Consider the following 27,800-nt stretch of genomic DNA (forward strand, 5'->3'; position numbering starts at 1 on the left):
AGACCACTGATGAAGGGATTGACAGGCGGTGATGAAGGTGGGGGGGGGGGGGGGGGGGGAGAGATTATGATGGGGGTCTGGATGATGACATGGGGGGGGGGGGGGAATGATGTATTTACCACCCTATGCTTATAGTAAAGTCTAACTTTTCCTGGGTTTTTGGGGTGAAATTAGGGGCCTCGGCTTATATTCGGGTCGGCTTATATTCAAGTATATACGGTAAGTTGATTGCAGGTGTTTCAGCAATGTGACCCTCTCAGATCAGCTAACTGGGGGATCTGCTTCATGTCAAATAGTTGAATAGTTGAGGTTTATATTTAATTCCAATTATAAATATCTCAAAAATTAAAGCAATACAATGAAATAAAAGTTCCCTGGAGCCTTACTTATTATGTGCAAGTCTTTCTCCAAATCAAATAGTGAAATGCCACAAGCATGTAAACACTTTCGAGCCAGTTTAAGTTGTAGTTCTTGCTGTAACACAGGCTCTGTGCTGGTTGCGAATATTCTAACTACAAACCCATCCTAGAGAGGAAAAAACAAATAGTGGGTGGTTAAGATATGGTTTCATGCTTAATAATAAAAGTTATACATCAAAATATAAAAACATTAAAATAAGATAAAAATTTAATAATTAGCAACCAGATTAATGCCCATAGCAAACCTATCCTGCTCTGGACAGTTCCTGACATGGACAGAGGTGTCAGCAGAGAGCACTGTAGTCAGACAGAAAGGAAATTCAAAAAGAAAAGCACTTCCTGTGGATCATACAGCAGCTGATAAGTACTGGAAGGATTAAGATTTTGAAATAGAAGTAATTTACAAATCTATATAACTTTCTGGCACCAGTTAATAAAAAACTAATTGTTTTTTCCAGTGGAGTACCTCTTTAAATCTAAAAATGTGTATATCACCATACATACCCCACCACACAAGCATTACTTAAGATGCCTATAGAACTATGGAAAGAAAATGTATTTGTGGGTAAATCTAAACCTTGCAGGCAGAGTCACAGTCACAAGTGTGATGAATTCTAGTATTGTAACAAAAATTATTCCTCTTAACCGCTTAACGATGATGAACGTAAATGTATGTCCTGGTGCAGTGGTACTTAACGCAACAGGACGTACATTTACGTCCTGCACATGACCGCGAGCTGCCATCAGTAATGGTGCATATCAGCGATGCCGTGATCAATACAGATCACGGCATCTGCGGCAGTCGGTCACTAAAATGGATGATCGGATCGCCTGTAGCACTGCTGCGGGGATCTGATCATCCAGCATGGCGGCCAGAGGTCCCCTCACCTGCCCCCAGGCATCTCCAAGGGTCTTCTGCTCTGGTCTTAGATCGAGCAGAAGATGACCAATAACACTGATCAGTGCAATGCCCTATGCATAGCACTGAACAGTGTTAGCTATAGATAGTCCCCTAAGTAAAAAGATTAATAAAAAAAAGTTTAAAAAAAAGTTTAAAAAAAAGTTTAAAAAAAAAGTTTCCCCCCCCCCCCCCCGCCAAAAAAAAGGGTAAACTATCGAACTATTAACCCCTTAAGGACCAAGCGTTTTTCAGTTATTGCACTTCGTTTTTTCCTCCTTACATTTTAAAAGTCATAACCCTTTCAATTTTGCACCTAAAAATACATATGATGGCTTATTTTTGCACCACCAATTCTACTTTGTAAGGACAGTCATTATACCCAAAAATCTACTGCGAAACGAAAAAAAATAATGTGCAACAAAATTGAAGAAAAAAAGCCCTTTTGTAACTTTTGGGGGCTTCCGTTTCTAGGCAGTATATTTTCAGTAAAAATGACACCTTCTCTTTATTCTGTAGGTCCATACGAATAAAATGATACCCTACTTTGATTTTGTCGTACTTCTGGAAAAAATCATAACTAGATGCACGAAAATTTATACATTTAAATTTGTCTTCTGACCCCTAGAACTATTATTTTTCCACGTACAGGGTGCTATGAGGGCTCATATTTTTCACCGTGATCTGAAGTTTTTATCAGTACCCTTTTGTTTTGATGGGACTTTTTGATTTTTTTTATTTATTTATTTTTATATGGTATAAAAAGTAACCAAAAATAAGCTATTTTGAACTTTGGATTTTTGCGCGTACGCCATTGACCGTGCTGTTTAACTATATATTTTTCATAGTTCGGCCATTTAAGCACGTGGCGATACCACATGTGTTTATTTTTATTTACAGTTTTTTTTAAATGGGAAAAGGGTGGTGATTCTAATTTCTATTAGGGAAGGTGTTAAATCACATTTATTAAGCTTTAATTTTTTTTACTTTTTTCATGCAGTGTTATAGCCCCCTATAGGGGGCTATAACATTGCATACACTGATTGCAGGCACTTTTCAATGCATTGCCATAGGGATGCATTGATCAGTGTTTTCTGCGATTGATTGCTCAAGCCTGGATTTCAGGCTTGGAGCAATCAAACGCCGATCGGACAGCGGGGAAGAAGGTAAGGCACCTCCCGCTGTCCTCTCAGCTGTTCGTGACACCATGTTTTCACCGCGGCGGTCACGAACAGCTCCGCTGAGCTAGCCAGTATGGATCTCTCACGTTTTAGACACCACAATCAACTTTGATTGCAGCGTCTAAAGCGTTAGTACCAGACATCAGCCCGATCGGAGATGTCCAATATTAGCCGTGGGTCCTGGTTGCTTATAGCAACCGGGACCTAGCAATTACGAAGCGAAAAAGGCCAAAATTGCTGCTTTTTTTGGTAACATTTTATTCCCAAAATTAATTTTTTTATAAAAAAATGTATTAAAAGTTTTAAATATACAAATGTGGTAGCAATAAAAAGTACAGATCACAACACAAAAAATTAGCCCTCATACCGCCGCTTATAGGGAAAAATGAAAAAGTTATAGGTCAGCAAACTACAGGGATTTTAAATATACTAATTTAGTTAAAAAGTTAGCGGATTGACCCACAGAATAAAGAAAACGTGAAAACTAAACCTTCCAAAATTTGCAAAATTGTAGGTTTAAATTTCCCCCACACAAATAGTATTTTTTTTGTTGCGCCATACATTTTATGGTAAAATGATTGATGGCATTACAAAGGACAACTGGTCGCGCAAAAAAACAAGCCCTCATATTAGTCTGTGGATGAAAATATAAAAGTTATTTTTAGAAGGCAAGGAGGAAAAAAACAAAAACGTAAAGATAAAATTTTTTTAGCTGAGTCCTTAAAGAGGTACTCCGCCCCTAGACATCTTATCCCCTTCCAAAGGATAAGATGTCAGATCGCCGGGGTTCCACTGTTGGGGACCCCCGGGATCGCCACTGAGGAACCATGCTATCATTACTCGGGCGATACAGGGGAAGGAGCAGCGTGACGTCCTGGCCTCACCTCGTGACATCACGCCCCCTCCTATAGACGTGCATTGAGGGGGCGGGCGGTGACTTCACGAGGGGCGGAGCCGTGACGTAACGATGCTCCGGCCCCTGTATTGCCCGTCATTACACGCACAGCTAACTCTCTCTGTGCAGTAATGATAGCGTGTGCCACAGCGGCGATCCCGGGGGTCCCCAGCAGCGGGACCCCGGCGATCTGACATCTTATCTTATCCCCTTTGGATAGGTGATAAGATGTCTAGGGGCGGAGTATCTCTTTAAGGCCAAAATGGAATGAGTCCTCAAGGGGTTAATGCATGCACAAATTGTATGGGTGCATTTGCACAGGATATTGACTAACACTTGACATATAGGTGAATTGTGCATGGAAAAATGTATATATATATATATCTTAAATGGATATGACTGAAAAATTTGACTGAACACAAATATAGCATTGTTGTATTTCATTTTTAACACTCAAGGTTATAATATAAAAGTCATCCTCAGTAAGAGATCAGACTAACCTTTTTACGATTTTGTGTACACTAAAAGTAATTCTCTGATCTGCCAGTCACACAGCAACCTTCATAACCATGCTAAAGGATGCTCACATGTGGATGCCACAACCTGCACTGATATTTATGATTAGTGTTTGAAAAAGAGAAAGCAACTCTGCTCTAATGATATCCAAGGATATCTTTATGAACTATAATTTTGAGAAAACGGCATTGCATGCTGCCCATAGTCTAAATGTAGTGGATGCACCCTTCTACTGCATTTATAGTCTTAGTTCAACCCAAAACAAAAAAACAAAGGGGTGTTCCAATACATATGCAATAACTACTCCAATGTGGAGCCCAGTAGTCAGTCTCCCACACCCCTAGCAGTCCTATCGCCAAGGGAAAATGATAAATTTTATATTACCATAATATCCCTTCATGTTGAAATAGATATTAAACTATAAAGAAAACAAAATTTTAAAAAATTAAGTCCGTAAAGTCCTCACATCTTTAGAAGCAGCAATCTGGTTGACAAATTCTCCATCCGTAAAGAGGATGTTCTGTCCATCGGCATTACAATCTAAGAAATCAAAGAGAAATAAAAGGTAATTTTGTTATTGCCAGGGAACTTCATATTTACAAGTACACAAGGATATTGTCAAATGGAGTTTCCCAGCAGACATAATGCAGCCTACCCAATATACAAAAGAAAATGGGGAAAACATATTCCCAGCAGTTGTACCAGGAGCCTATGACAAACTAATGGACAATATTTTATACAGTTTAATTTGGATATTAAGGCACAAAATCCAGACTGGATTTGTTTACGATCCACCTCATTTGCTCTCTTTAGTCTATCCTATACATAATGGGAACATTTATGGTAAAAAATTCCAAACGCCAAATAATGTATGTATGTATCAACTATATAAACCGGTGGCACACAAACAGACAAAATAACAAAATATGTTGAGACATCACTTTCAAACAGCCCAAACATTGCTAACATGCATAGTTAATTATCAGCTTTAACTAGTGATGCATCAAAATAATTATGACCTGAAACTTTAGAAAGAGCTTGGCGGATAACAAACAGACCCAGAACTACAACTCCTAGAATGTTGGGCTATAGAGCAATGATCTGCAACCTGTGGCTCTCCAGCTGGTGCAGCAGTACAACTTCCGGCAAGCAATGACAACTTCCAGCAATGCATAAAGTGCATGTACTGCTATAGAACAGCCTTTGGCAGACTGGACATGCTGAGAGCCACAGGTTTCAGATCACTGCTCTATAAGCAGTACATGCACAAAGATTATTCATGTGTAACTGCCAGTAACTACAGAGCAGTGATTTGCAGTATTTTTCTTTTTTGATTTACAGAGCCCTTTGCAGCTCAGCTCCATGTATGCTAGGTCACCATCATCATGACCGATCCTTTCAGCCACAAACTCCTCACAGCTTATCCCCACCTACTCTATGGCATCATCATGGAAGATCCTTTAAGCACAATCTCATCACAGCTCCGCCCCACCTCGAACTTTCTCCAGCGCAGTGTAGGCGCCTCCTGCTTCTGCCCACTGTGAGCATCGGACTTTACAGGTCACTTTCCTTACGGCTAGTCACCCTATATTCAGTGGTCAAAATGTTGTTGCATCCCTAGTTTTAACTTCAGTAATATTAAATATAATTATTTTGTGCCATTAATAACTATAATCACATGCCAATGTATTTAATTTGCTTATTTGCTTTCAAGTTTAATTTTAACCCAGATATTGTGCGCTGCATGACAAAGAAAAAAAGGAGGAGGAGGGACAAAAAAACAAAACTATATTTATTTAATTTACATTTTTGATTTTGCACCATATGCATTTCGTTCCTAGTGCTTTCAAAAGGATATTCTTCATTATGAGGGTTTTTAAAGCCCATCTGGCCTGTTTGCAGTCAGGGAGCCACACGCAGACCATCAGGCTGTTTTACATAATTTACATGACTCCCATTGACAATTATAGTTACGTAAAGAGCATAGCACTGATGACTGCATAAAATAGCTGGCTCTGCCATTTTAAGCTTCCCATCCCCCTCTGGCAACAGCAAGCAGGCTAAAAAGGGGCTGGTAAACATTTCAAATGACATAGAAATATCCCTTTAAGTAGAAATACTATAAATGGCATATCGAATTTCTGGGACCCCAACAGTTCTGAGAAAAAAAAAGGAGCCACAGTGCTGCTATTGCACTGCATCCTCATAAGATTTCCCTACATAGTTGTGCCCTTAGCCACCTGTTGGCACATAGAACTTCCCTTTAATCAGACGGTGTTACAGTTTCACGGGCAATGGGCAACTAATGTACATCAAGGATACATTTGTTGAGCATTCACCTGGCTGCAAGAAGCTAAGGGTCTAAGGATAATGTAAAGGGCGACAGGACTACCATCGAATAAAATCACTACTGAGAAAATTTACTTGTAAATAGATGTAAATGTAAAAGCTCTGGCATCTACCTGGCACAGTGACTGTTCCATCCTGTTCCAATGTTTCAGGGTTAATCCTAATGGCCGTTATACTGTGATTGCTCACATCTCTGTAAAGCAAGTAACCCTAAAAAAGAAGTGATAAAACATAAAATATTGCATATACATGTCTTATGTCACCAAAGATATATATAACCCGACATATATAGTAGGTAAGGGTACGTATTTAAACCTCTAACACCAAAAAGAGAACCGTACCACAAAGAAAATAGAAAAGTAATAGAACGTAAAAATAAAACTTTATTAATGCAATTTAATAATAAAAAATAAAATTAAAACAAAAAAGTAGTAGCAATAAATATGCACTAGTAGACATACAAAGATATAGGACAATGGTAGGACCCAAATACATCAAAATATACAAGTATAGAGAGTAAATGCCGCAGTAGCTGGTAGGATACAAGAATAATACCTGCCAAAAGTATACAATAAAGGGAGCCAAACCATACCTACACCTGAACCCCAGGTGTAGGTATGGTTTGGCACCCTTTATTGTATACTTTTGGCAGGTATTATTCTTGTATCCTACCAGCTACTGCGGCATTTACTCTCTATACTTGTATATTTTGATGTATTTGGGTCCTACCATTGTCCTATATCTTTGTATGTCTACTAGTGCATATTTATTGCTACTACTTTTTTGTTTTAATTTTATTTTTTATTATTAAATTGCATATACATGTCTTAGTTATATCAAATAAGCTGTGTGATAGCTTAAATTTAGCTGGGCTAGATGCAGTTTCTCATGGCATCAGGATGGGATACATATATAATTTGTTTGTTTGTTTTGGGGGATTTGATTAAAATGAACAGCAATTCCATCATTGTTCCACCATTGTCCCACATAGATGTGCAGTACGTATACAGTGCTGCTTTTGCACTGCATCTTCATAAGATTTCCCTACACAGTCATGCCCTTTAATCGGACAGTGCTACAGTTTCACGAGCAATGGGTAACTAAAGTCCATCAAGGATACATTTGTTGAACATTCACCTGGCTGCAAGAAGCTAAGGGTCTAAGGATAATGCAAACTAAGGGGGATAGGACTACCAAAAAAACCCCACTAAGGCCATTTACTTGTAAATAGTTGTAATCAATATAAAAGCGGTACGTATAGGTAATCTTTAGTCTATGAGTGACTAAAACTAGAATGCTACCAATACCAAAAACAGTTTATTACTTAGCTGAATTTTTTTCCCACAAAAAAATAAATAAATCCATGTGTGTGTCATCACATTTCAGTTACCGTATCTTTCGCCCTATAGGACGCACCGGCGTATAAGACGCACCCAATTTATAGGTGCAAAATCTAAAAAAATAAAGATTTTGAACCCAATAGTGGTCTTCACCCTGCGGACCTCCAGATGTTGCAAAACTACAACTCCCAGCATGTCAGTTGTAGTTTTGCAACATCTGGAGGTCCACAGATTGAAGACCACTGCATAGGAGGTAATACTCACGTGTCCCCGCCGCTCCGGACCAGTCACCGCTGCCCTGGATGTCGCGCCATCGCAGTCACCGTGTCCCCGTCGCTCCGGAACGTCTCTGCTGCCGGCCGGGTATCCTCGCTCTCCGTCGCCGTCATCACGTTGTTACGCACGCCGACGCACGTACGCGATGACTAGGAAGGAGAGCGCCGGCCATACAGGGGATCCCTGAACGGAGAAGACACCGAGGAGGCAGGTAAGGTCCCTCCCGGTGTCCTGTAAGCAGTAACCCGGCTATTCAGTCGGGCTGTTCGGGACCGCCGCGGTGAAATCGCGGCGGTCCCGAACAGCCCGACTGAGCAGCGGGGTTAGTGTCACTTTCCCTTCAGACGCGGCGGTCAGCTTTGATCGCCGCGTCTGAAGGGTTAATACAGGCCGTTGATGGCCGCAGGGACCACCGCGATAGGGGTGTATTCGCCTTATAAGACGCACCGGTAATCACAACTTTATTTTTCAGCCAGTGGTTTACTTTTAAAGAAACTCCATTGTTACTTTCTTATTTTCCCTGTGCCATTGGGAAATTGGTCCCTTTGTCTGCATATATGACAGACTTTAGAGGGTACTTTTATTAGTTATGCAATATTCATTCTGTTGGTCAAGATATACAGAAAAAAAAAACTGAAAACCTCCTCTGAGAATAAAACATTTATGTGATTGCTTAGTCCACCACACACTGCATCATGCATAGACTTTCTTTCAGAATCACCATATAAGCCTACTTTTAATGAAAACTTGGGTGGTCAAAGACGACGTTTCACAACCAGGGACAGGGGGGATTTTATACTATACCTGAGCATAACCCAACCAAGAATTCTTCTCTTTTTTGCTTTTGATACGAGAAGTGGAATTGTAAATATGGCCCTGAGGAAAAAAAAAAATATTTGATAGGTCTAGACAACAATATAGAAACTCCAATGTACAATGGCTTGTAACTTGTTTTATTTAATACAGGTTAAACAATCAATCACTGTCTAAAGAAGATTTAGCCCCGAAAAGATCAATAATGCACATGAAATAAGGATATGTCTGGCTGCAAGGTCTCATTGATTTTTCTGTCTTCCTTAAAATATATATAGGTGAAATGCATCAAGGTTGCACACATTACTAGAAATGCTCTAAAACCCAGTTTATTGTGTATTGCAGGTTTTATACAAAGAATTGCATGAGAAAAAAAGTACAGGTCAGATGCTATATTAAAATGACAAAATGTTTTAAATATTCTTCTTACCCTCACTGTCCCACTGTACCCTGAACCAATTTTATATAGGCCATCTTTGCATAAAAGATAGAGGAAGAAGCCATCACTTTGTAGGAGGCACTGGTCATCATCATCCACAGGAACATCTTTTAAAGACCATTTCTGCATCAAAGCAGCCTTTTTTATTCCATTTGTAAACCAGTCCTGTATCTGGATTTTACCCACTAGAACGGCTTGAACACTCCTCTGTAGAGAGTTTAAAATTGTTGGCACCTGGCAATAAAAGATACAACATGTTAAAGCTGGGCAATAAATGTTAGATAGATGGATGGATGCATAGATAGAGCTCTCTCCACACATTTTCTCCTTGGAAGATTAAGTATTTCTTCATGCAAACAGCAGACTGTTCTTCTGGATTGTACATCCCTTTATTTCTCTACATTTATTTGATAGCTGTATAACTTAGCCAAGCATAAAACCTAGAAAACATCAATGCAGATAAAAAGGTACCTGAATGGTTTGGCAAGCATGGCTGCCATTGTTGGTAAGAATAGCCGAAATGGCTTGTAAGGTTCTTCCCGTTTCTCCCCATGCAACCACCAGACTAAATAGGCAGGCACAAGAAAGTGCAGTGAGTGACTGTCCAGTGCTATCATTGGCTCCTGTACTACGAGTTGTAATCTCCAAAATAAGCTGGAGAAGAGATTCTGTATGGAAAAAAAGAAGAAAAAAAAATGAGATTAGCAGATAAAGACAAAATGTCTAAACTCTGGTATAATGTGAAATTAAATTTTTTTGAACATTTAGGAAAATATACTGTAAAAGATACTATTAATATTCCTCTTTGTGCCCGCTTTGTTTTAGTAATCTTTTTTCCCTTGGTTGCGTCCACCCTATGGAATACACTAAAGGTGGTCACACACCTGCATAGTGCAACTGCCCCTTCATGATCTGTCCTAGAAGTATTACTAGAAAGTATTCTCCACTACACGTACAAGAAAGGGGGATTATGGAAAAGCATCTGTATTGTCACACAATACATAGCATGGCCACTTCCGAGGAGAAGCCAGGAAGTTATCAGACTGATTGGGAAGAAGAACAGTACAGGGATGCAAGTTGCTTTATGTAATTTACATTTCTTTATGTATGTGATGTAAACTGAAACATGAAAAACAAAAATGTTTAAATGGGTATTCCGGGTACTCAAAGTTCAAATTGTGCTCGGAACGCCATGAAAAAAAACAAAAAAAAAAAAAACAAACAAATACAACCACACCCCTATCCTGATCCCTGAAAAGCCCCTGTGAAGACTTCTGATCCCCTGTTGAATGCTGATTATTATTTTTATGGCGGCTCCGGCACTATAGGAATAGAAAGAAAATGTGGAAAATTGGACGATTATGGCGCTGGCACTCGATGTTGAAGGACTAGGAACACTGGTATATTCCTTTAAAATGATTTGGCAGATACACAGGCAACGTGTTTCTGGTCCATACCGGACCCTGTGTCAGAAAAAGTGTGTCCACTTTGGCTGACGAAGGGTCCTGTACAGACCAGAAATGCATTGCCTGTGTATCTGCCAAATCATTTTAAAGGAATATACCAGTGTTCCTAGTCCTTCAATATCGAGTGCCTGGCCATAATCATCCAATTTTCCACATTTTTTTCCTATTGCTTTGTACTGGGACAGCGAGACTGCTACCAGAGTACCATGGCTGTGGGTCTGGAGATAAATTTTGAAAAACGCTACATTTGGCGTTGTGCTCTAAGCGCAACCCGACTTGGTGAGTGTAACTTTATCACCTATATCCATCTTAGAACGGCCTTAACTAGGGGCGCAAATTCCCCCTTTTTTTCAGTTCTTTCTTATATGGCCAGCACTATAGGAGATCTTTTAATAGCCAAATAACCCTTTTAACCCCTTCCCGACCATGGCGTACTGGTACGTCCTGTGTCGGGTCCGCATCGGCAGAGCACTGCTGCTATAAGCAGCTGACATGTGCCGGTAATGACTGACATCTGAGATGGCTCCAATGTAAATGCTGTGATCAATAGCAATCACGGCATTTAAAAACATTAAATGCCGGTAATACCTGAGGTCTAGGGGACCCAATGTAATTGCGGGCTGCCGGGGGAAAACGGGGACTTAATCATCCTTCCTGGTCCTCGGTGGATCGACGATTGCGTAAGGATGCCTTCGGCAGCCCTAAGCAAATCGAGCACCCTGAAGGGGGGGGGGGCGTTAAGAGGGGGAAAATGTGTAGAAAAAAAATAAGAAAAATAAAAAGTTTAATATATAAAAAAAAATCCTCCAAATAAAAGTTCAAAGCACTCCCCTTTTCCCATTGTTTAAATGGGCACTGTCAGATACAAAAACTTTTGATATGTTGTAAAGCATGCAAAACCAATATGTTTTGCAACTGCTTTCATTAGAAAATTTTCTGTATTTCATACTGAAAAAGCCAGTCAAACTACTCCCCTGTCTGCTTCGACACATATTGTCCATGCATCATCACCTACATCATGGACACACTTCCTTGATTGACAGTTGTGAGCGCAGGGCTCACAGCTGGAAAAAAATCCTCCCACTGTCAGCTTGTGTTCCGCTACTGTCAGTGAGGACAAGCTGGGAGTTGTAGTTTTGCTAATGCTAGGGGATATGTGAGCAGACCGCATACTGAGGGAGGGGGCAGAGACCTGCACAGTGAGGCCACGCCCCCTCCCTTTGAGAGGAATTCAGACTAGTAAGCTAAATTAAAAGTGTAATAAAAAATTTAAGGTGCTAGACACAAAAATTAGATGTACATGGACAGGATTAGGTACAGAATGATATATTTAAAAAAAAAAATTTTGTTGGATCTGCTTTAAATAAAACCGTTAAAAAAAAACAAAAAAAAAAAACATTTGGTATCACTGCGTGCATAATTGTCCGGACTATTGCATTAAAATGTTCCTGATGCTGCATGGTAAAAGGCATAAATGCAAAAAATAAAATAAAATTCAAAACCCCAAAATTGATTTTTGGTCACATCAGGTCCAGAAAAAAAACCTAATAAAGAATCACAAATCATTTACGTGCAAAAGTGTATTTAAAAACTACAGCTAATGGTTCAAAAAGATAAACCCTAACATAGTTCCGTAGGTGGGGGGAGATATTGATCAGAACATGGCATTGAACAAACTTATTTTTTTATTTTTAAAGTTTTCAATTTTTTATTTTTTTACCTTACAAACAAAAATCACCCAACTTTGATATAATTGGAATCACACTGACCAATAGAATAGACAGCATGTCAGATTTTCCATATGGGGAACCCTGAAAAAATTGCCTTACTAATTGAGCAATTACATATTTTTTTTATTTTGCCTTACATAGAATTTATTTTCTAGTATCAGGTCTTCGAATGTGAGGCACAAAATTAATTAATTTAAAAAAAAAAAATTGCTGGGTCATGAAGAGGTAAGGTAAAGTTTCACATAAAATCATGTGACTATACTGAACACAACTTTTATTTCATTTGAATACAGTTATTTGTCTAAAATTAGTTATTTTGGATCTGTGTGGACACTTTATATTACGTATAACATGAGGATATATTAAGGTTACAAAAGTCTTTCCCACTGTGCCCCAAAAAAATAAAAAATAAAAAAAATAAACGTATGTTATTAATACAAAAGAGCAACATCTTTTTCATACCTAACACTTCTGGGGGTTCAGACTGTAGACCCTCTGGTTGTTGACCCTGTAGAATATTGAGTAGTGCCTGCAAGCTCCTTAAACACAGTGACGGGTGAGAAAATCTTGTTTCTTTTATCAACTCGAAAACTTCACATAAACCAATTTCAATTATCTAGAAAATAAATCAGTTTTTATATAATCAGACAAAAGAACACAAAAATTCATTATTAATTTATATGTAGATCTATTACATATTATAATTCTTTTAAAGGGTAATTTTAAAGTTTAAGTTCACCGCTCAAACACACCCCCTAGCATGATCACATCACAACATTACTATTTTTCTCTTGATGTACATATGTAAGTAACCTAACTACAGAAGGAGAACTTCTGGTTAATTAGCTTCCATAATCCCTGGTAGCATACGGTGTCAGATCCTGACATCTTGCTAATTATCACAGTTTTGACCAATAGGAAAACTAGATCACTACTGTAAAATGACTTACTACTGGAAAATACATAAGATTTTATAAATGCCACTGAGGATTATGGGAAATTGCTGATGGAAAACCCCTTAAGGGTACATTCACACGTATGCAGATTCTAATGGGTAGTTACAAATCCTGCACATCAAATCTGGGCAGGATCTTGTACATGTGAACTTACCCTAAAAAAGAAAACCAAGACTAACCTAGAAAAACATTGATTCTTTCTGTAAAAAAACAGTGTCACACCTGTGTTCAGGTTGTGTGCGGTATTACAACTCCGTTCCATTCACTTTAATGCAACCGAGCTGCAATACCACTCACACTGAGGACTAGAGTTGTGCAACTTACAGTAATTTGGTTTGTCACAAACCTCATGGCTCGGCCGCTGATTGCTTTAGTCTTAATAAATTAGTTCAGCTTTCCAAGTGCTCTGGGTGTCTGGAAATGTCCAGGATGACAGTCTTAGGTCTCCTAGGACTTTATCCACATTTTCCAGCCAACCGGAGCACTTTGAAAGATGAACAAAGTTATGAAGACTAAAGCAATAAACAGCCGAGCTGCAAGGTCTGTGACAAACCAAATTACTGTAAGTGGTATTGCAGCTCTGTTACATTAAAGTAAATGGAACAGCGTTTTAATACCACACACAAAGCAAGAAAGCATGTTTTTTAATGAGTTATCCATCAGCAATTTTCCATAAGAAAAGAAGTGGTGTTATTTTTGGAAAAAAGATTGTTTTATGCTTACCGTAAAATCTTTCTCGCAGGATCCATTGGCGACAGACAGTGGGTATATGCTGCTACCACTAGGAGGCTTGACACTAGGCAACAAGAAAAGTCAGCCCCTCCCAGCAGGATATACCTGCCCACAGGCACCTTAGCTTATCAGTTTAGTCCCAGAGCAGGAGAGGACCGACAAGCAAGAAACAAAATAAAAAATAAAAAAAAAACAGCAACTGTCCGAGGAAACCACAGAATAAAAATTAACTGAACACCCCCTCGGACCGGTAACAACCAGGAACACCAGCATAAACTGGTGGGTGCTGTGCCCCCCCAATGGATCCCCCGAGAAAAAGATTTAACAGTAAGCATAAAAAAAAAAAAAACTACTACTTTTCTCGATCGGCTCCATTGGGGGACACAGACTATGGAACATACCAAAGCTGCCCCCGGGGTGGGTAAAAGTTTTTTTTAAACTTGGGTGGAAGGCTGGACCACAGTCACCTGCAACACCTTGAGAACCAGACTAGCATCAGCAGATGCAAAGGTATGCACCTGGTAGAATTTTGTTAAAGTGTGTAAAGACAACCAGGTGGCCGCCTTACAAATTTGCAAGGCTGAAGCCCTGTTGCTGAGAGCCCAGGAGGCTCCGACAGAACAAGTGGAATGAGCTAAGACCCTGAAAGGAGGAGTCTTTCCCTTGCAGCGGTAAGCTTACGAAATGGCAGAACGGATCCACCGTAAAATGGTTGCCTTCGAAGCAGGAAGCCCCTTACAACGACCCTCCGTAAGCACAAAGAAGTAGTCACACTGGCAAAAGGAAGAAGTAACTGACAAGTAAACCCGAACAGCCCGTACCACATCAAGCCCATGGAGCAAACGTTTCGTGGGATAAGATGGAGCAGGACAAAGACGGAAGGACAATGTCCTCATTTAGGTAAAAGGTGGATACCACCTTAGGTAAAAAGGACAGAAACGGACAAAAAAACAACCTTGTCCTGGTGTAAGAAAAAGGTAGGGAGAGCTGCAGGAGAGGGCTGCAAGCTCCGAAACCCTCCTAATAGAAGTGACCGCAATGAGGAAGGCCACATTTCAGGAAAGGAGACAAAGAGAACCTTCCCTGAGCGGTTCGAAAGGAGTACCCTGCAGGGCACTGAGAACCAGATTTAGATGTCTGGCCCCCGCAGCACTTCTATATATCTTGCCCCTGCTATGCTTTATAAGTCTGAAGCACTATAGGGCCGCGGCCATCATTAAAAGAGTGTGGCTGGGAGAAAGGAGAGCTGTCAGTCGTGCGCGAATCGCCTGGCCGACAGAACAAAAGTTCCAGCGCTCCTGTCGCATGGCATATGGATGCAAAAATATGCAGGGCGCATGTGCACAAAGCAGGTGCAGAGCAGGGATGTGAAAATGTCCTTAATGTAAAAATGTCCTGCACCACTGTTTGTCCCCAATGTTCAGCGGACGCAAAAAGTATGCACCTGATAACATTTTGTAAAAGTGTGCAAGGAAGAGCAGGTGGCCGCCTTACAGACTTCTAAGGCCGAGGCCCTATTGCGAAGAGCCCAGGAGGCTCCGTTGGAGCAAGAGGAATGAGCCGAGACCCAGAAAAAGCAGAGTCTTCCGAGATGGCAGAACGGATCCACCGGGAAATGGTTGCCTTCGAAGCAGGAAGTCCCTGACGACGACTCTCCGGAAGCACAAAGAAAGTGACATTGACGAAAGGATGAAGTGATTGAAAGGAAGGTCCTAACAGCCCAAACCACGTCAAGACAGTGAAGTAAATGGGAGTGGGAAGGAGCAAGGCAGAAGGACAGAAGGACAATATCCTCATTAAAAGGTGAAAAGAGGAGACCACCTTAGGCAAAAAGTTGGAGGGATTGGTCAGAAAAGGACCAAATAGGGGTAAACGGCAGAAGAGAGACACTAGTTCTGAAACCCTCCGGATGGAAATGACCGCAATGAGAGGCCACCTTTCAGGAAAGGACGCGAATAGGAACGTCACGGAGAGGTTCAAGGGAGCACCTTGTAAAAGCACTGAGCACCAGATTGAGATCCCATGGGGGAGTAGAGGAAATATGAACGGCAGAGCTGCATGAGCTCTGCCTTGCAGAAAAGTGCGAATGTGAGGATCGGACGCCAGGAGGCGCTGAAAGAATGGAGAGAGCCGACACCTGACCCTTAAGGGAACTGAGAGCTAAGCATTGCTCCAGTCCAGATTGTAAAAAAGGAAAGAGGGCGCGGGAGGAAGAAGACAACTGGAGAGAATGATTGAGATTCACACCAGCAAAAGTAAGACCGCCAAGTACGGTGATAAATCTTTGCAGAGGAGGACTTCCGAGCCCTGATCATTGTACAGATCACTTGGGGAGAGAACCTTATTGCCCTCAGAACCACGGTTTCAACAGTCACGCTGTCAAATGCAGCTACAGTAAATTGGGGTGACAAAGGGGACCGGGGACCCTGAGAGAGCAGGTCAGGACGCACTGGGCCAGTCTGGAGCCACGAGAATGGAGGAGATGCCCTCCGCTTTGAGCTTCCTCAGGACCCTGGGAAGGAGAGGAAGAGGAGGGAAGTAATAGGGGAGGACGAAGTGCGACCAGGGAATCACTGCGGCGTCCACGGCCAGAGCCAGATGATCGTGGGACTTTACGACGAACTTTCTGGTTGTGGAAAGACGCGAAGAGGTCTACGTCTGGAGTCCCCCAGAGGCAGATTTCCGCGAAACCTCCGGATGAAGAGACCACTCACCAGGGTCGGTAGAGGAGTGGCTGAGGAAGTCCGCCTCCTAATTGTCCACTCCTAGAATGTGAATCACCAAGATGGAGGGAACTCAGAGTTCCGCCCACAGCAGGATCCTGGAGACCTCAGACATCGCTGTGAGTGCTGCCCTGGCGATTGACATACACCACTGCTGTGGAGTTATCCGACTGGACACGAACAGGATGGTTCTGGAGAAGGCAAAGGTAAATTTCCCGGAGTTCCAGAATGTTGATGGGGAGAAGAGCTTCCTGAGAGGACCGACAGCCCTGGACCGACCAATTCCGGAAGACTGCCATCTGTTGTGATGACCTGCCAGTGGAGGAGCAGGAAGGATAGTCCCTGCTGAAGAAGGGGAGACTGGAGCCACCACCAGAGGGACTGGTAAATCGTGGGGGGGGGAGGAAGAATCCTGCAATCGAGGGAAAGCGAAGACATGTCCCACTGGGACAGAATGGCCAGCTGAAGAGGGCGATAATGAAACTGGGCGAAGGTGACGGCTTCCATGGTCATTCCATCCAACCCAGGACTTCCATGCAGTATTGAACGGAAACTGGGACGTGACGATGGAGAAGGCAAACACCTGCTGATAGAGAGCGGCGCTTGTCTGGCAGAAGCCAGACCCAGGCGGCTGCCGTGTCGAACTGGAGTCCCAAACAGTTCAGAGACTAGGTAGAGTCAGGTTTGACTTTCCCTGGTTGATTACCCAGCCAAAACGAGACAAGGTCTGAAGAGTGAGGAGGAGTCTCTGATTCTGGTCCCTGGTTGGAGCCTTGATCAGGAGACATCCAGGTAAGGGATCACAAACCCACCCAGACCTTGACTGATGGCGATAACTGCCACCAGGACCTTAGAGAAGACCCTTGGGGCCATGGCTAGGAAGAAGGGAAGGGCCACAAACTGAAAATGGCCCTCCGGAACAGCAAAGCAGAGATATCGCTGATGAGCCTGAAAAATCAGGATGTGAAGATATGAATCCCGGATATCCACCAATGAAAGAAATTCTCCTTGATCCATGGAGGCCACAACAGAACAGAGAGACTCCATACGGAAATGTCACAGAAGTAATGAAAATAATGTGAATATACAAAAAAACTGCAGAGTCGCGGTTCCTGGGAAGCAGTAGAAAAGTTGGCTCCAGGAAATGAAAGGGCACCCCTGACTTAGAATGACCGAGCAGGAGAAACAGGTCCCTTCACAGAGAAGGGGTGGTCCCAAAACAGGGGGACTCCAGAAGTTTAGAATCCGAATAAAGATATACCCCAGGAGAAGGGGGGGGGGGGGGGGGGAGGGAATACTCAACCTGTCTTGGAGAAAGAAAAAAAACTTACCTACCAAAGTCTTCAGCCTGCCATTAAACACCTGCATCATGCTGGGCCGAAACAGCGAGACGAGCAGTGAAGGTAGGGGGACCTGGACCCAGTGTACAACACCAGGTGCTGGCCGGTGGCAAGAAGGGGCTGACAGTGGGTAACTCTAAGCCTGTGCCCCTGCATCCCATACAGGGGAACAGTGAGCGCTATATGCTCCTGGTCACCCACCTAAAAACGGGAAATAAAAATTAAAAAAAAATAATAAAACTTCCCTGAACTAAAAAATTAAAAAAGTAAAAGACCAGGTCTGGAGAGCTCCTGACCTGTGTCTGCCTCCTACGGACACTAAGCTAAAACTGATTAGCTCAGTCTGTAGGGGGGGGGGGGGGTATATCCAGCCAGGAGGGGCCAACTTTCTTTTGTTGCCTAGTGTTAGCAGCATATACCCACAGACTCTGTGTCCCCCCAATGGAGCTGATCGAGAAAAAGTATTTTGTTTAAATCGGTTGTCCAGTGAAAAACAACTTATAGGTGTCTAACTGCAATGGATTTGACCGTTGGGAGCTTCTGTTCTCTCCAGGATGGGATCACAGCTCTCTAGAAGAGCGTGCTGCAGACAAGTGCTGTAAACGTGCATCTCCGGGGCTCCCATAACAATAAATGGAGTCCGTTCCATTTGCAGCACGTGCTCCTCTCAGAGCAGAGGTCCCATTCAGGAGACTGCAGTAAGAAGTTACATGGCACCATTTAGCAAAGGAAGTGTTCAAAAGGTAAAGTGATTTCTAGAAGAGCACAAAAGCAGTGGTAAAACTGTTTTATACTCGTACAACTAAGGATGTGTTCACATTATAATTAGTCCATACACTACATGTACATGTAAGGATCCTGTTAAAATGTGATGCCAATGTAAACATTTGTTTACTGGCGTGGCCTCACTTTAGTGGCCTGAATGTAGCCAACTCGAAACTAAGTTCAGGCCATTTCCTGCAAGGATTACTAACAGTATGGTAAACGGCCCACATGTAGTCACTAGTTTACTACATTCCGGCTATTAAAATGAAGGGGATGGTACATGATCCCATTACGTGTCTGCAACTCATTTTTACTAAACACAGATGTGTAGCATAGGGGAAAACAAAGGAATGTTATGAATTGCAACCTAACTTTTCTTCATACCCTAGATAGCTAAAGCCTTCCGTAGCCAAAAGGTGTGCATAACCCAACAACAATCAGTTTAAGAGACAATATCAGAAGCACTTGCCTTTGGAAGCTTAACTGGTGGATCTTTGGATTCCTCCTCTTCATCACTGTCAGACTCCCCACTCTGTACAGAATTTTTAGATGATACCATAAGGGATGTTTCCTTTCTCTGCCACTCCAAGACACAGTGGCGAACATTGCAATATACATTGAATGCTGAAGGGTTGCTGTGAAGTTTGAGGTCAGGTATGAAAAGAGCATTTTCCAGGTTGTCAGCCTGTTAAAAGAAAAACATACAAAAATAAATAAAGCATCCAACAAATCAGAGGCAAACAGATTAAAGAATAATAAACAGAATAATGTGGCGGCTCATGTATACATTGCGCATACTAATTGTAGCTGACGTGCCAGCTTTATGCCTTTTTCTCCTTTAAGGGTGCATTCACACCACGAATTGGGCATACCACAGCCAGATCCGGCGGGAAAATAAAAAATAAAAAACGGCTGTTGCCGTATCCACAACATACCCCATTCACTTCAATGAGCTGGCCAGAGTCAGTTAGTGACTCCTTTTGGGTATTTTTGAACCGTTTCAGTTTTTGTTGCAGACTAAAACTGCAGCAGACCAGTTTTTAGTCCAGCAACAAACTATAAGGTTCAAAAAGGAGCCGACTGAAGTCACAAGCTGGGGTACAGCGGTGATACAGCAGCATCCATTTATAAATTCTCCCGCCAGCTGCCGTATGCCCAAGTCATGATGTGAATGCACCCCAATATGGCTTTCCTACCGCAGCCTACATTTCCCATGGTTTTGCAAAGAGGGTGGAGGCTCATCACATTTTACTAAGCCCTATCCAAGTTCAACAATTGATAGATCAATGACTTGATACTATGCAGTGTCACTTAAGGTACAGAGGTTTGTGTATTTTCATGTAACAGAGCTAAACCCATCTTCCTACTTTTGCTCAGCTCCTACAACAGTGTTCACCAACCTGTGGCTATCAAGCAGTTGCAAAATTTAACTCCAGCCCTTCAATTATCCGCATGCTAAGGGTTGTAGTTTTGAAACAACTGGCGAGCACTTTTGTACAAGCAGGAGGCAGAAAAGAGCAGTGTTAGGCTATGTTCATACAGTGGAATTTTAGAATGGAATCCACTGGAAAAATTCTGCAAGGAAATACAGCAAAATTTACTGCTCATGTGTTCAATGGGGATTCAACTGTCCCATTCACACAGCAGAATTTCCACTGTGGAAATTGCGCATGCTGGATCCTGCAAAAATATAGAACATGTCATTAGTTTCTGCAGAATTCCACCTAAATCTGTGTTGAAAAATAAGAAATTCTCCATAAATTTTCCACAATTCCACGTGGAATCCTCAAATTTCCCCAAAAAGAAAAAATACGCTGCCACCTTAGCAGAACAGAATCTGAGCAAGAGCAACATTGCATAGGATAAACTAGAGATACACAAAAGTAGAGACAGGAAGTGTGAATAATGGGTTTTATAACTACAGCCATAAAATAAACCATGGATTATTATATCACTCAGTCCTGGTCCTAGCGGGGGCAGCAATAATATCTTCAGCAGCACTTCTATAAGGGGCAGAGATTTTTGAGGAGGGATTTTATAAGTGTTGAGGTAATCTGTTTCAGGCTTCCTGTAAACTAAATGGAGACTGATCTATTTCTCTACAAATATTGTTCTGTGGATGGAAATAATAATAAAAAAAAAAAAGTTATGATCTCTTTTCTATTTAGTATAGCATGCATTTTACTGGGGGGGGGGGGGGGCTGGATGATAATCACAAGACCAAACCGCATTCATAAAAAGGGCTCAAAATGTATGGATGCAGCTGAGCTAGTATAAATCAAAACTACTGCTAGTGAGGCTAGGTTTCCACTTGTTTTTCACCTGCAAAACCACCAGAAAAACTAACTGTTTTTCCATAGTTTTTTCCTATGTAGAAACAGACAATTTTGTATCTATGTGTCTATGTGGTAGTTTTTCATGCGGGCCAGACACGGGGCATGGGCAAGAGGAAGTACCGTATTTTTCGCCGTATAAGATGCTCCTTTTCTGCGTCTTATAAGGCGAATACACACCTATCGCGGCGGTCCCTGCGGCCATCAATGGCCGGTACCCGCGGCTAATACAGGACATCACCGATCGCGGTGATGCCCTGTATTAACCCTTCAGACGTGGCCATCAAAGCTGACCGCCGCGTCTGAAGCGAAAACAACACTATACACTAGTGTTAAAAATAACACTAAATAAACCGCAGAGTCCCGAACAGCTTACAGGACACAGGGAGGGACCTTACCTGCCTCCTCTGTCTGCTCCGTGCCGGGATCCCCTGCATGGCCAGCGCTCTCCGTCATCATCACGTTGTCGCACACGTCGTCCCGTCATCCAATAGGAGCGGCGTGCATAGCGACGTCATGGCGGCGATGGAGAGCGAGGATACCGGGCAGCAGAGACGTTCCGGAGCGACGGGGACACCCCGGGGGATGCGGCGACAGCGATGGAGGGCGACATCCAGGGCAGCGGTGACGGGTCCGGAGCAGCGGGGACACGTGAGTATTACCTCCTATACCAGTGGTCTTCAACCTGCGGACCTCCAGATGTTGCAAAACTACAACTCCCAGCATGCCCGGACAGCCAACGGCTGTCCGGGTATGCTGGGAGTTGTAGTTTTGCAACATCTGGAGGTCTGCAGGTTGAAGATCACTGTCCTATACTTAACATTGTATTTGGTTCAGAATCTTTATTTTCTAGATTTTTAGCCTATAAAATTAGGTGCGTCTTATATGCCGGAGCGTCTAATATGACAAAAAAATATGGTAAGTAGCGATGCATAGCATCACTATCTACCTACGCCGGATGTATAGTATACAGCAGTGCATAGCACTGTACACTATACAGGAGTCGGGACTCCCTTCACTAAACTAACGGGAGGCCCTGCTCTTATTGGGACTGAGCTGTATAAAGCTCAATCTATGCAGGAGATACACATGTATGTATATACTGTAGGCAGACTGCTCCTGATCCAGCCTAGTCCACTGTAGCCTTGCATTTAATGATGCCACTAGAGGTGGAGCTACAACAACCACCCTCTCCCCACACCACTAACAAAGTGCTTCTTTAACCACAAGAGGATACATGATTTGTCATGGTGTCCTGGTACTTTGTGTAAAAGTAATAGAACTTTAATCATATTTACCTAGAGAATAAAGATAAGATGACAGGTTTATCTTAAAGTCACTGTGTTGCACCATACATTTAATGTTAAAATGAAAGGTGTCATTACAAAGTACAATTAGTCACAAAAAACAACCCCTCCTATAGTTTTGTGGATGTAAAAAAAAAAAAAAAAAAAAAAAAAAAGTTATGACTCTTAAAAGACTAGGTGGAAAAAATCAGTAACAGAAATTAAAAAAGTGTCCTTAACCCCTCATTTTTGCATTTTCGTTTTTCCCTCCTCACCTTCTAAAATCAATAACTCTTTTATATTTCCATCTACAGACCCATATAGGGGCTTTGTTTTTTGCATGACCAATTGTACTTTGTAATGAAACCTCATTTTACCATAAAATGTACAGTGAACCCCAAAATATATATTTTTAAGGGAGGAAACTTAAATGAAAACCACAATTTTGCACATTTTGTAGGGTTTCGTTTTCACACTGTGCAATTTACGGTAAAAATGAAGTGTTCTTTATTCTGTGGGTCAATACGATTAAAATGATACCCATTGGCTAGATACTTTTTGATTTTTTTTAAGCAGTACAAAAATATAAAACTTTTCCTACAAAATCAGTAATCTAGAATCACCCTATTTTGACCACCTATAACTTTCATTTTTCCATATATAGGGCTTTATGAGGGCTCATTTTTTCGCCATCATCTGCACTTTTTATCATTACCACATTTGCATATATAAAACTTTGATAATTTTTTATAAAAAATAAAATTAATATAATGTGACAAAAAAAGCAGGATTTTTGAGCTTTTTTATTTTTTACGTTTACGCCATTCACCGTACAGGATCAGTAACATATTTTGATAGTTCGTCATTTACGCATGCGGAGATACCAAATGTGTTTATAAAAAAAAAAAAAAAAAAAAAAAAAAAAAGACGCTTTTTGGGGTAAAATGGGAAAAAACAGACAATATGAACTTTTATTCGGGGAGGGGATTATTTTTTTATTTTTATTTTTTAACACTTTATGTCCCCCATAGGGTACTATCTATAGCAATCCTTTGATTGCTAATACTGTTCAGTGCCATGTATAGGACATAGCACTGATCAGTATTATCGGTGATCTCAGACCAGAGCAGAAGACCCCGGGAGACGGCCGGAGCCATGTGAGGGGACCTCCGGCCGCCATGCTGGATGATCGGATCGCCACAGCAGCGCTGCCGGCGATCCGATCATCCATTCAAAGTACCGCAATGCCGCAGATGCCGTGATCTGTATTATCACGGCATCTGAGGGGTTAATGGCGGACATGCACGCGATCGCGGATATCGCCCATTACCGGCGGGTCCCCGGCCGCTGCTTGCAGCCAGAACCTGCTTATGATGCAAGCACCGTTCCGATGCTCGTGGTCATACACAGGATGTAAATGTACGTCCTGGTGCGCGAAGTAGCGCCAAACCAGGACGTACATTTACGTCCGTGGTCGTTAAGGGGCCGTTGGCTGTCCGGGCATGCTGGGAGTTGTAGTATTGCAACATCTGGAGGTCTACAGGTTGAAGACCACTGCCATAGAGTGTATTTTTACTTTGTTGAAATCCAGGCTTAAGTATATTTCAGCAGGCACTAGTGGTCCTCCAGAGCTTAAAAAGCTTGCTAGAATCAGCATAAATTGTGTGGGATTCCCAACTGGATAATTCACATGTTCTAGTTTTAGTTGCAGTTTTCCAATCCAAGAATTGATAAAAAAAAATAAAATAAAGAGGTTACAGTATTTCCTTTAGTGTGTGCCCCACTCATTTATCTGTGAACCAAGGGGTTAAGTCCTCGGGGGGGGGGGGGGGGGGGGGAAGCTCAGGTAGTAGCCCTCTTCCACCCCAAATAGGCTACTGGTCTTTGCAGCACTGACTCGCTCCTTCTGGAAGCAAGGGAGTTTCTCAGCATTTACCAGCACGGCTGCTCAGGGACCTGGTCTTCTCTGGGACTTCTTTTCAGGCTGTCCTTGTTATTTAATTTAGCCTTAGATCCCATTCTCAGAGTAACGGACAGTTTACCTGCATTCTAGGGCACGGTGGTTGAAGACTGTTGCATTATTAATGGTCAACCCCCAACAAAGCTATACTTTGTCGTACTTCTGGAAAAAATCTTAACTACCGTATTTATCGGCGTATAACACACCCCCCCATTTTAATAGGGAAATTGAAGTTCAGTTTGGTCCCCCCTTCCAGTGCCACATCATTCCTCCCCTTTTATCAGCCCCTGTGCCACATTTCCACCCATCCCCCTCCTTACCCTCTCATCATTCCCCCACTGTCTTATTCCATGCCTCCCCCTCATTATGCCCCCTTCCCCCCATATATATATATCTATATCTATATATTAATATATATCTATATATATATCTATATATATATCTATATATCTATATATATATCTATATATATATCTATATTAATATATATTAATATATATCTATATATCTATATATATATCTATATATCTATATATCTATCTATATATCTATATATATATACATATTTATATTTATATATTTATATACATATTTATATATATATATATATACACATATACACACATATACACACATATATATATATAATTTTTTATTTTTTTTTTTCCCCCCCCATCTTCCTTACCTAGCCACACTCGGCAGGCCAGGTCTGGTGTCGGGTCTTGCGGGCTGCGGTCAGTGACGCAGGATGAGTGATGTCCTCTGCCGGCTGCACAGCATCAGGGACGTAACTCATCATTCACTGCAGCCGCCGTTAGTCAGTGTGGCCGCAGCGCCGGCTGCTTGTTTAACTTCAGCAGCCCAACCGCAGCCACCTTAGAATAGTCACAGCAGCAGAAGCATTGAATGAGTGACGTCCCTGATTCTGTGCAGCGGAGCTAGCAGAGGACGTCACTCATCCTGCTTCACTGACCGCAGGCCGACACCGCACCTGGCCTGCCGAGCGTGGCTAGGTAAGGATGATAAAAAAAAAAATTTAAAAAAAAAAAGCAGGCGGGAAAGGGAGGAAAATAAAAAACAAAGCGGGAGCAGCGCGATGGTCAATGATTTAAAGTGGCTGCGGCCAGGCTGCTAATCCTTAAGCAGCCGCTGTTGCTGCCAATTTACATCAGTGACAAAAAGATTTATCGGCGTATAACACGCAGGCAGACTTTTTGCCTTGAATTTAAGTTTTGAAAGTGCGTGTTATATGCCGATAAATACGGTACATGCAGGACAATTTATACGTTTAAAATTGTCATCTTCTGACCCCTTCAACTAATTTTTCCGCGCACGGGGCGGTATGAGGGCTCATTTTTTTGCACCGTGATCTGTTTTTTGCGGTACAATTTTTGTATTGATTGGACTTTTTGATCGCTTTCTATACATTTTTTCATGATATAAAAAGTGACCAAAAATACGCTATTTTGGACTTTGGAATATTTGGCGCCTACGCTATTGGCCTTGTGGCTTAACTATATATTTTGTAATTCGGACATTTCCACATGCGGCGATATATCACATTTATTTTTTATTTATATTTACACTTTTTTTTAATGGGAAGAGGGGAGTCATTCATTATTAGGGAAGGGGTTAAATGATCTTTAACTTTTTTTTTTGCAATGTTATAGCTCCCATAGGGGGCTAAAACACTGCACACACTGGATCTTTTACATTGATCAATGATTCTGCCGCTTGACTGCTCATGCTTGGATCTCAGGCACTGACCAGTCATTCGGCAATCGGACAGAGGAGGAAGGTAGGGGACCCTGCTGCTGTCCTACAGCTGTTCGGGACGCCGCGTCTAAAGGAGTTAGTAGCGCACGGGACCGCGATCAGTGTTGCGCGCTATTAGCCACGGCTCCTGGCCATTGTTTGGAGGCTGGGCCCGACCCACTATTATAAAAAGGGAGTGGGCGGTGGGCATACAGGTACGCCCTCAGTCCCCAACAGGTTAAGGAGAGAAAACCGTCTATAGGAATCCGGCAAAGTCAGATCCTTGCCCTGCTTGGGGAGGACCACAATCAAAGCTTCCCTCACTGAGTCATTGAGCCCAGTTTCCAATACTGCATTAAAGAGGTTCTGTAAAATAGGGATCAGCCTCTCCTCATTCATCCTGTACCAGTCCCCAATCATGCCATCTAACCCCAGGGTCTTTCCTGGCTGCAGGTAAGCAATAGCCATCGAAACCTCTTCATTCGAAAAGGGGGAATCCAAATCATCCGCCTAGGCTGCTGCAGTCAAGGGCGTAAGGGGCAAATTCTTCAGAAAAGATACCAAGCCTTCAGGAACATCTGGTACATGGGAGGTATAGAGATCACGATAAAAGTCACGAAACACATTATTAATGGTGACCGGGTTGGTTACAAGTACCCCAGTAATGGTGTGGGGTGGGATTCCTTTGGGGGGGCCACCCAGCCTTCCAATGTGCTTGCCAGAGGTAGCTCCTCAGACCCCTTGTGAGACCATATGCTTGTGCAGTTGGCCCTGGGTTCCTCCTAACACAAGACAATGCTAGAGTGTGGCTGGAGTGTGTCAGCAGTTCCTGCAAGAGGAAGGCGTTGATGCTATGGACTGGCCCGACCGTTCCCCAAACCTGAATCCAATTGAGCACATCTGGGACATCATGTCTCAGATGCTTTAGTCCAGGTCTGGGAGGACATCCCTCAGGAGACTATCCACCACCTCATCAGGAGCATGCCCAGGCATTGTAGGGAGGTCATACGGGCACAAGCAGGCCACACACTACCGAGCCTCATTTTGACTTGTTTTAAGGACATTACATCAAAGTTAGATCAGCCTGTAGAGTGGCTGAATATTGTCTGACAATATTGCATGCAGCACCCACCTGTTTGTTGTCCGAAAGAGTTGGAGGGTCTGGGTCGCGACCAAGGGAACGGAAGTCCGTGACGTCAGGACTCCACCCCCGTAAACCATCACGCCCTGTCCCCTCAATGGAAGTCTATGGGAGGGGCCGTCACGCCCCCTCCCATAGACTTGCATTGACAGGACGGGGCGTGACGTCACACGGGGCGGAGTCCTGACGTCACGGACTTCCGTTCCCGTGGTCGCAACCCAGACCCTCCAGCGCTTCCAGACAACAAACAGGTGGGTGCTGCATGCAATATTGTGGGGGTCCCCAGCGGTGGGACCCCCGCGATCAGACATCTTATCCCCTATCCTTTGGATAAGGGATAAGATGTCTAGGGTGGGAGTACCCCTTTAAGGGGCATACAGACCTAATTGTGCTAGTCCGTACACCCGTGAGAATTCTGGTCCCTGCAGCGCGCCAGGCGGGGACCGGACCGGGATGCCAGCTGAAATCGTTCAGCAGGCACCCCGTT

At 42.5% G+C, this 27,800-nt stretch overlaps 1 protein-coding gene across 19 annotated transcripts in view; it reads right to left on the reverse strand.

The window, feature by feature from the left end:
• The window catches only part of MYCBP2 (MYC binding protein 2), a 318,664-nt gene that overhangs the window by 251,355 nt on the left and 39,509 nt on the right, over positions 1-27,800 (reverse strand). For all 19 annotated transcript variants that reach the window (XM_056555563.1, XM_056555546.1, XM_056555556.1 and 16 more), the window contains exons 3-10: positions 19,308-19,523; positions 12,785-12,938; positions 9,598-9,794; positions 9,118-9,360; positions 8,679-8,750; positions 6,372-6,468; positions 4,376-4,449; positions 387-525 (exon numbers count right to left, since the gene is read on the reverse strand). In XM_056555563.1, coding sequence (XP_056411538.1) covers positions 387-525; positions 4,376-4,449; positions 6,372-6,468; positions 8,679-8,750; positions 9,118-9,360; positions 9,598-9,794; positions 12,785-12,938; positions 19,308-19,523 — 1,192 coding nt within the window. The remainder of the gene's footprint in view (positions 1-386; positions 526-4,375; positions 4,450-6,371; positions 6,469-8,678; positions 8,751-9,117; positions 9,361-9,597; positions 9,795-12,784; positions 12,939-19,307; positions 19,524-27,800) is intronic.

This window comes from Hyla sarda, chromosome 2 (genome assembly GCF_029499605.1).
Source record: "Hyla sarda isolate aHylSar1 chromosome 2, aHylSar1.hap1, whole genome shotgun sequence".
NCBI classification, from domain to species: Eukaryota; Metazoa; Chordata; class Amphibia; order Anura; family Hylidae; genus Hyla; species Hyla sarda.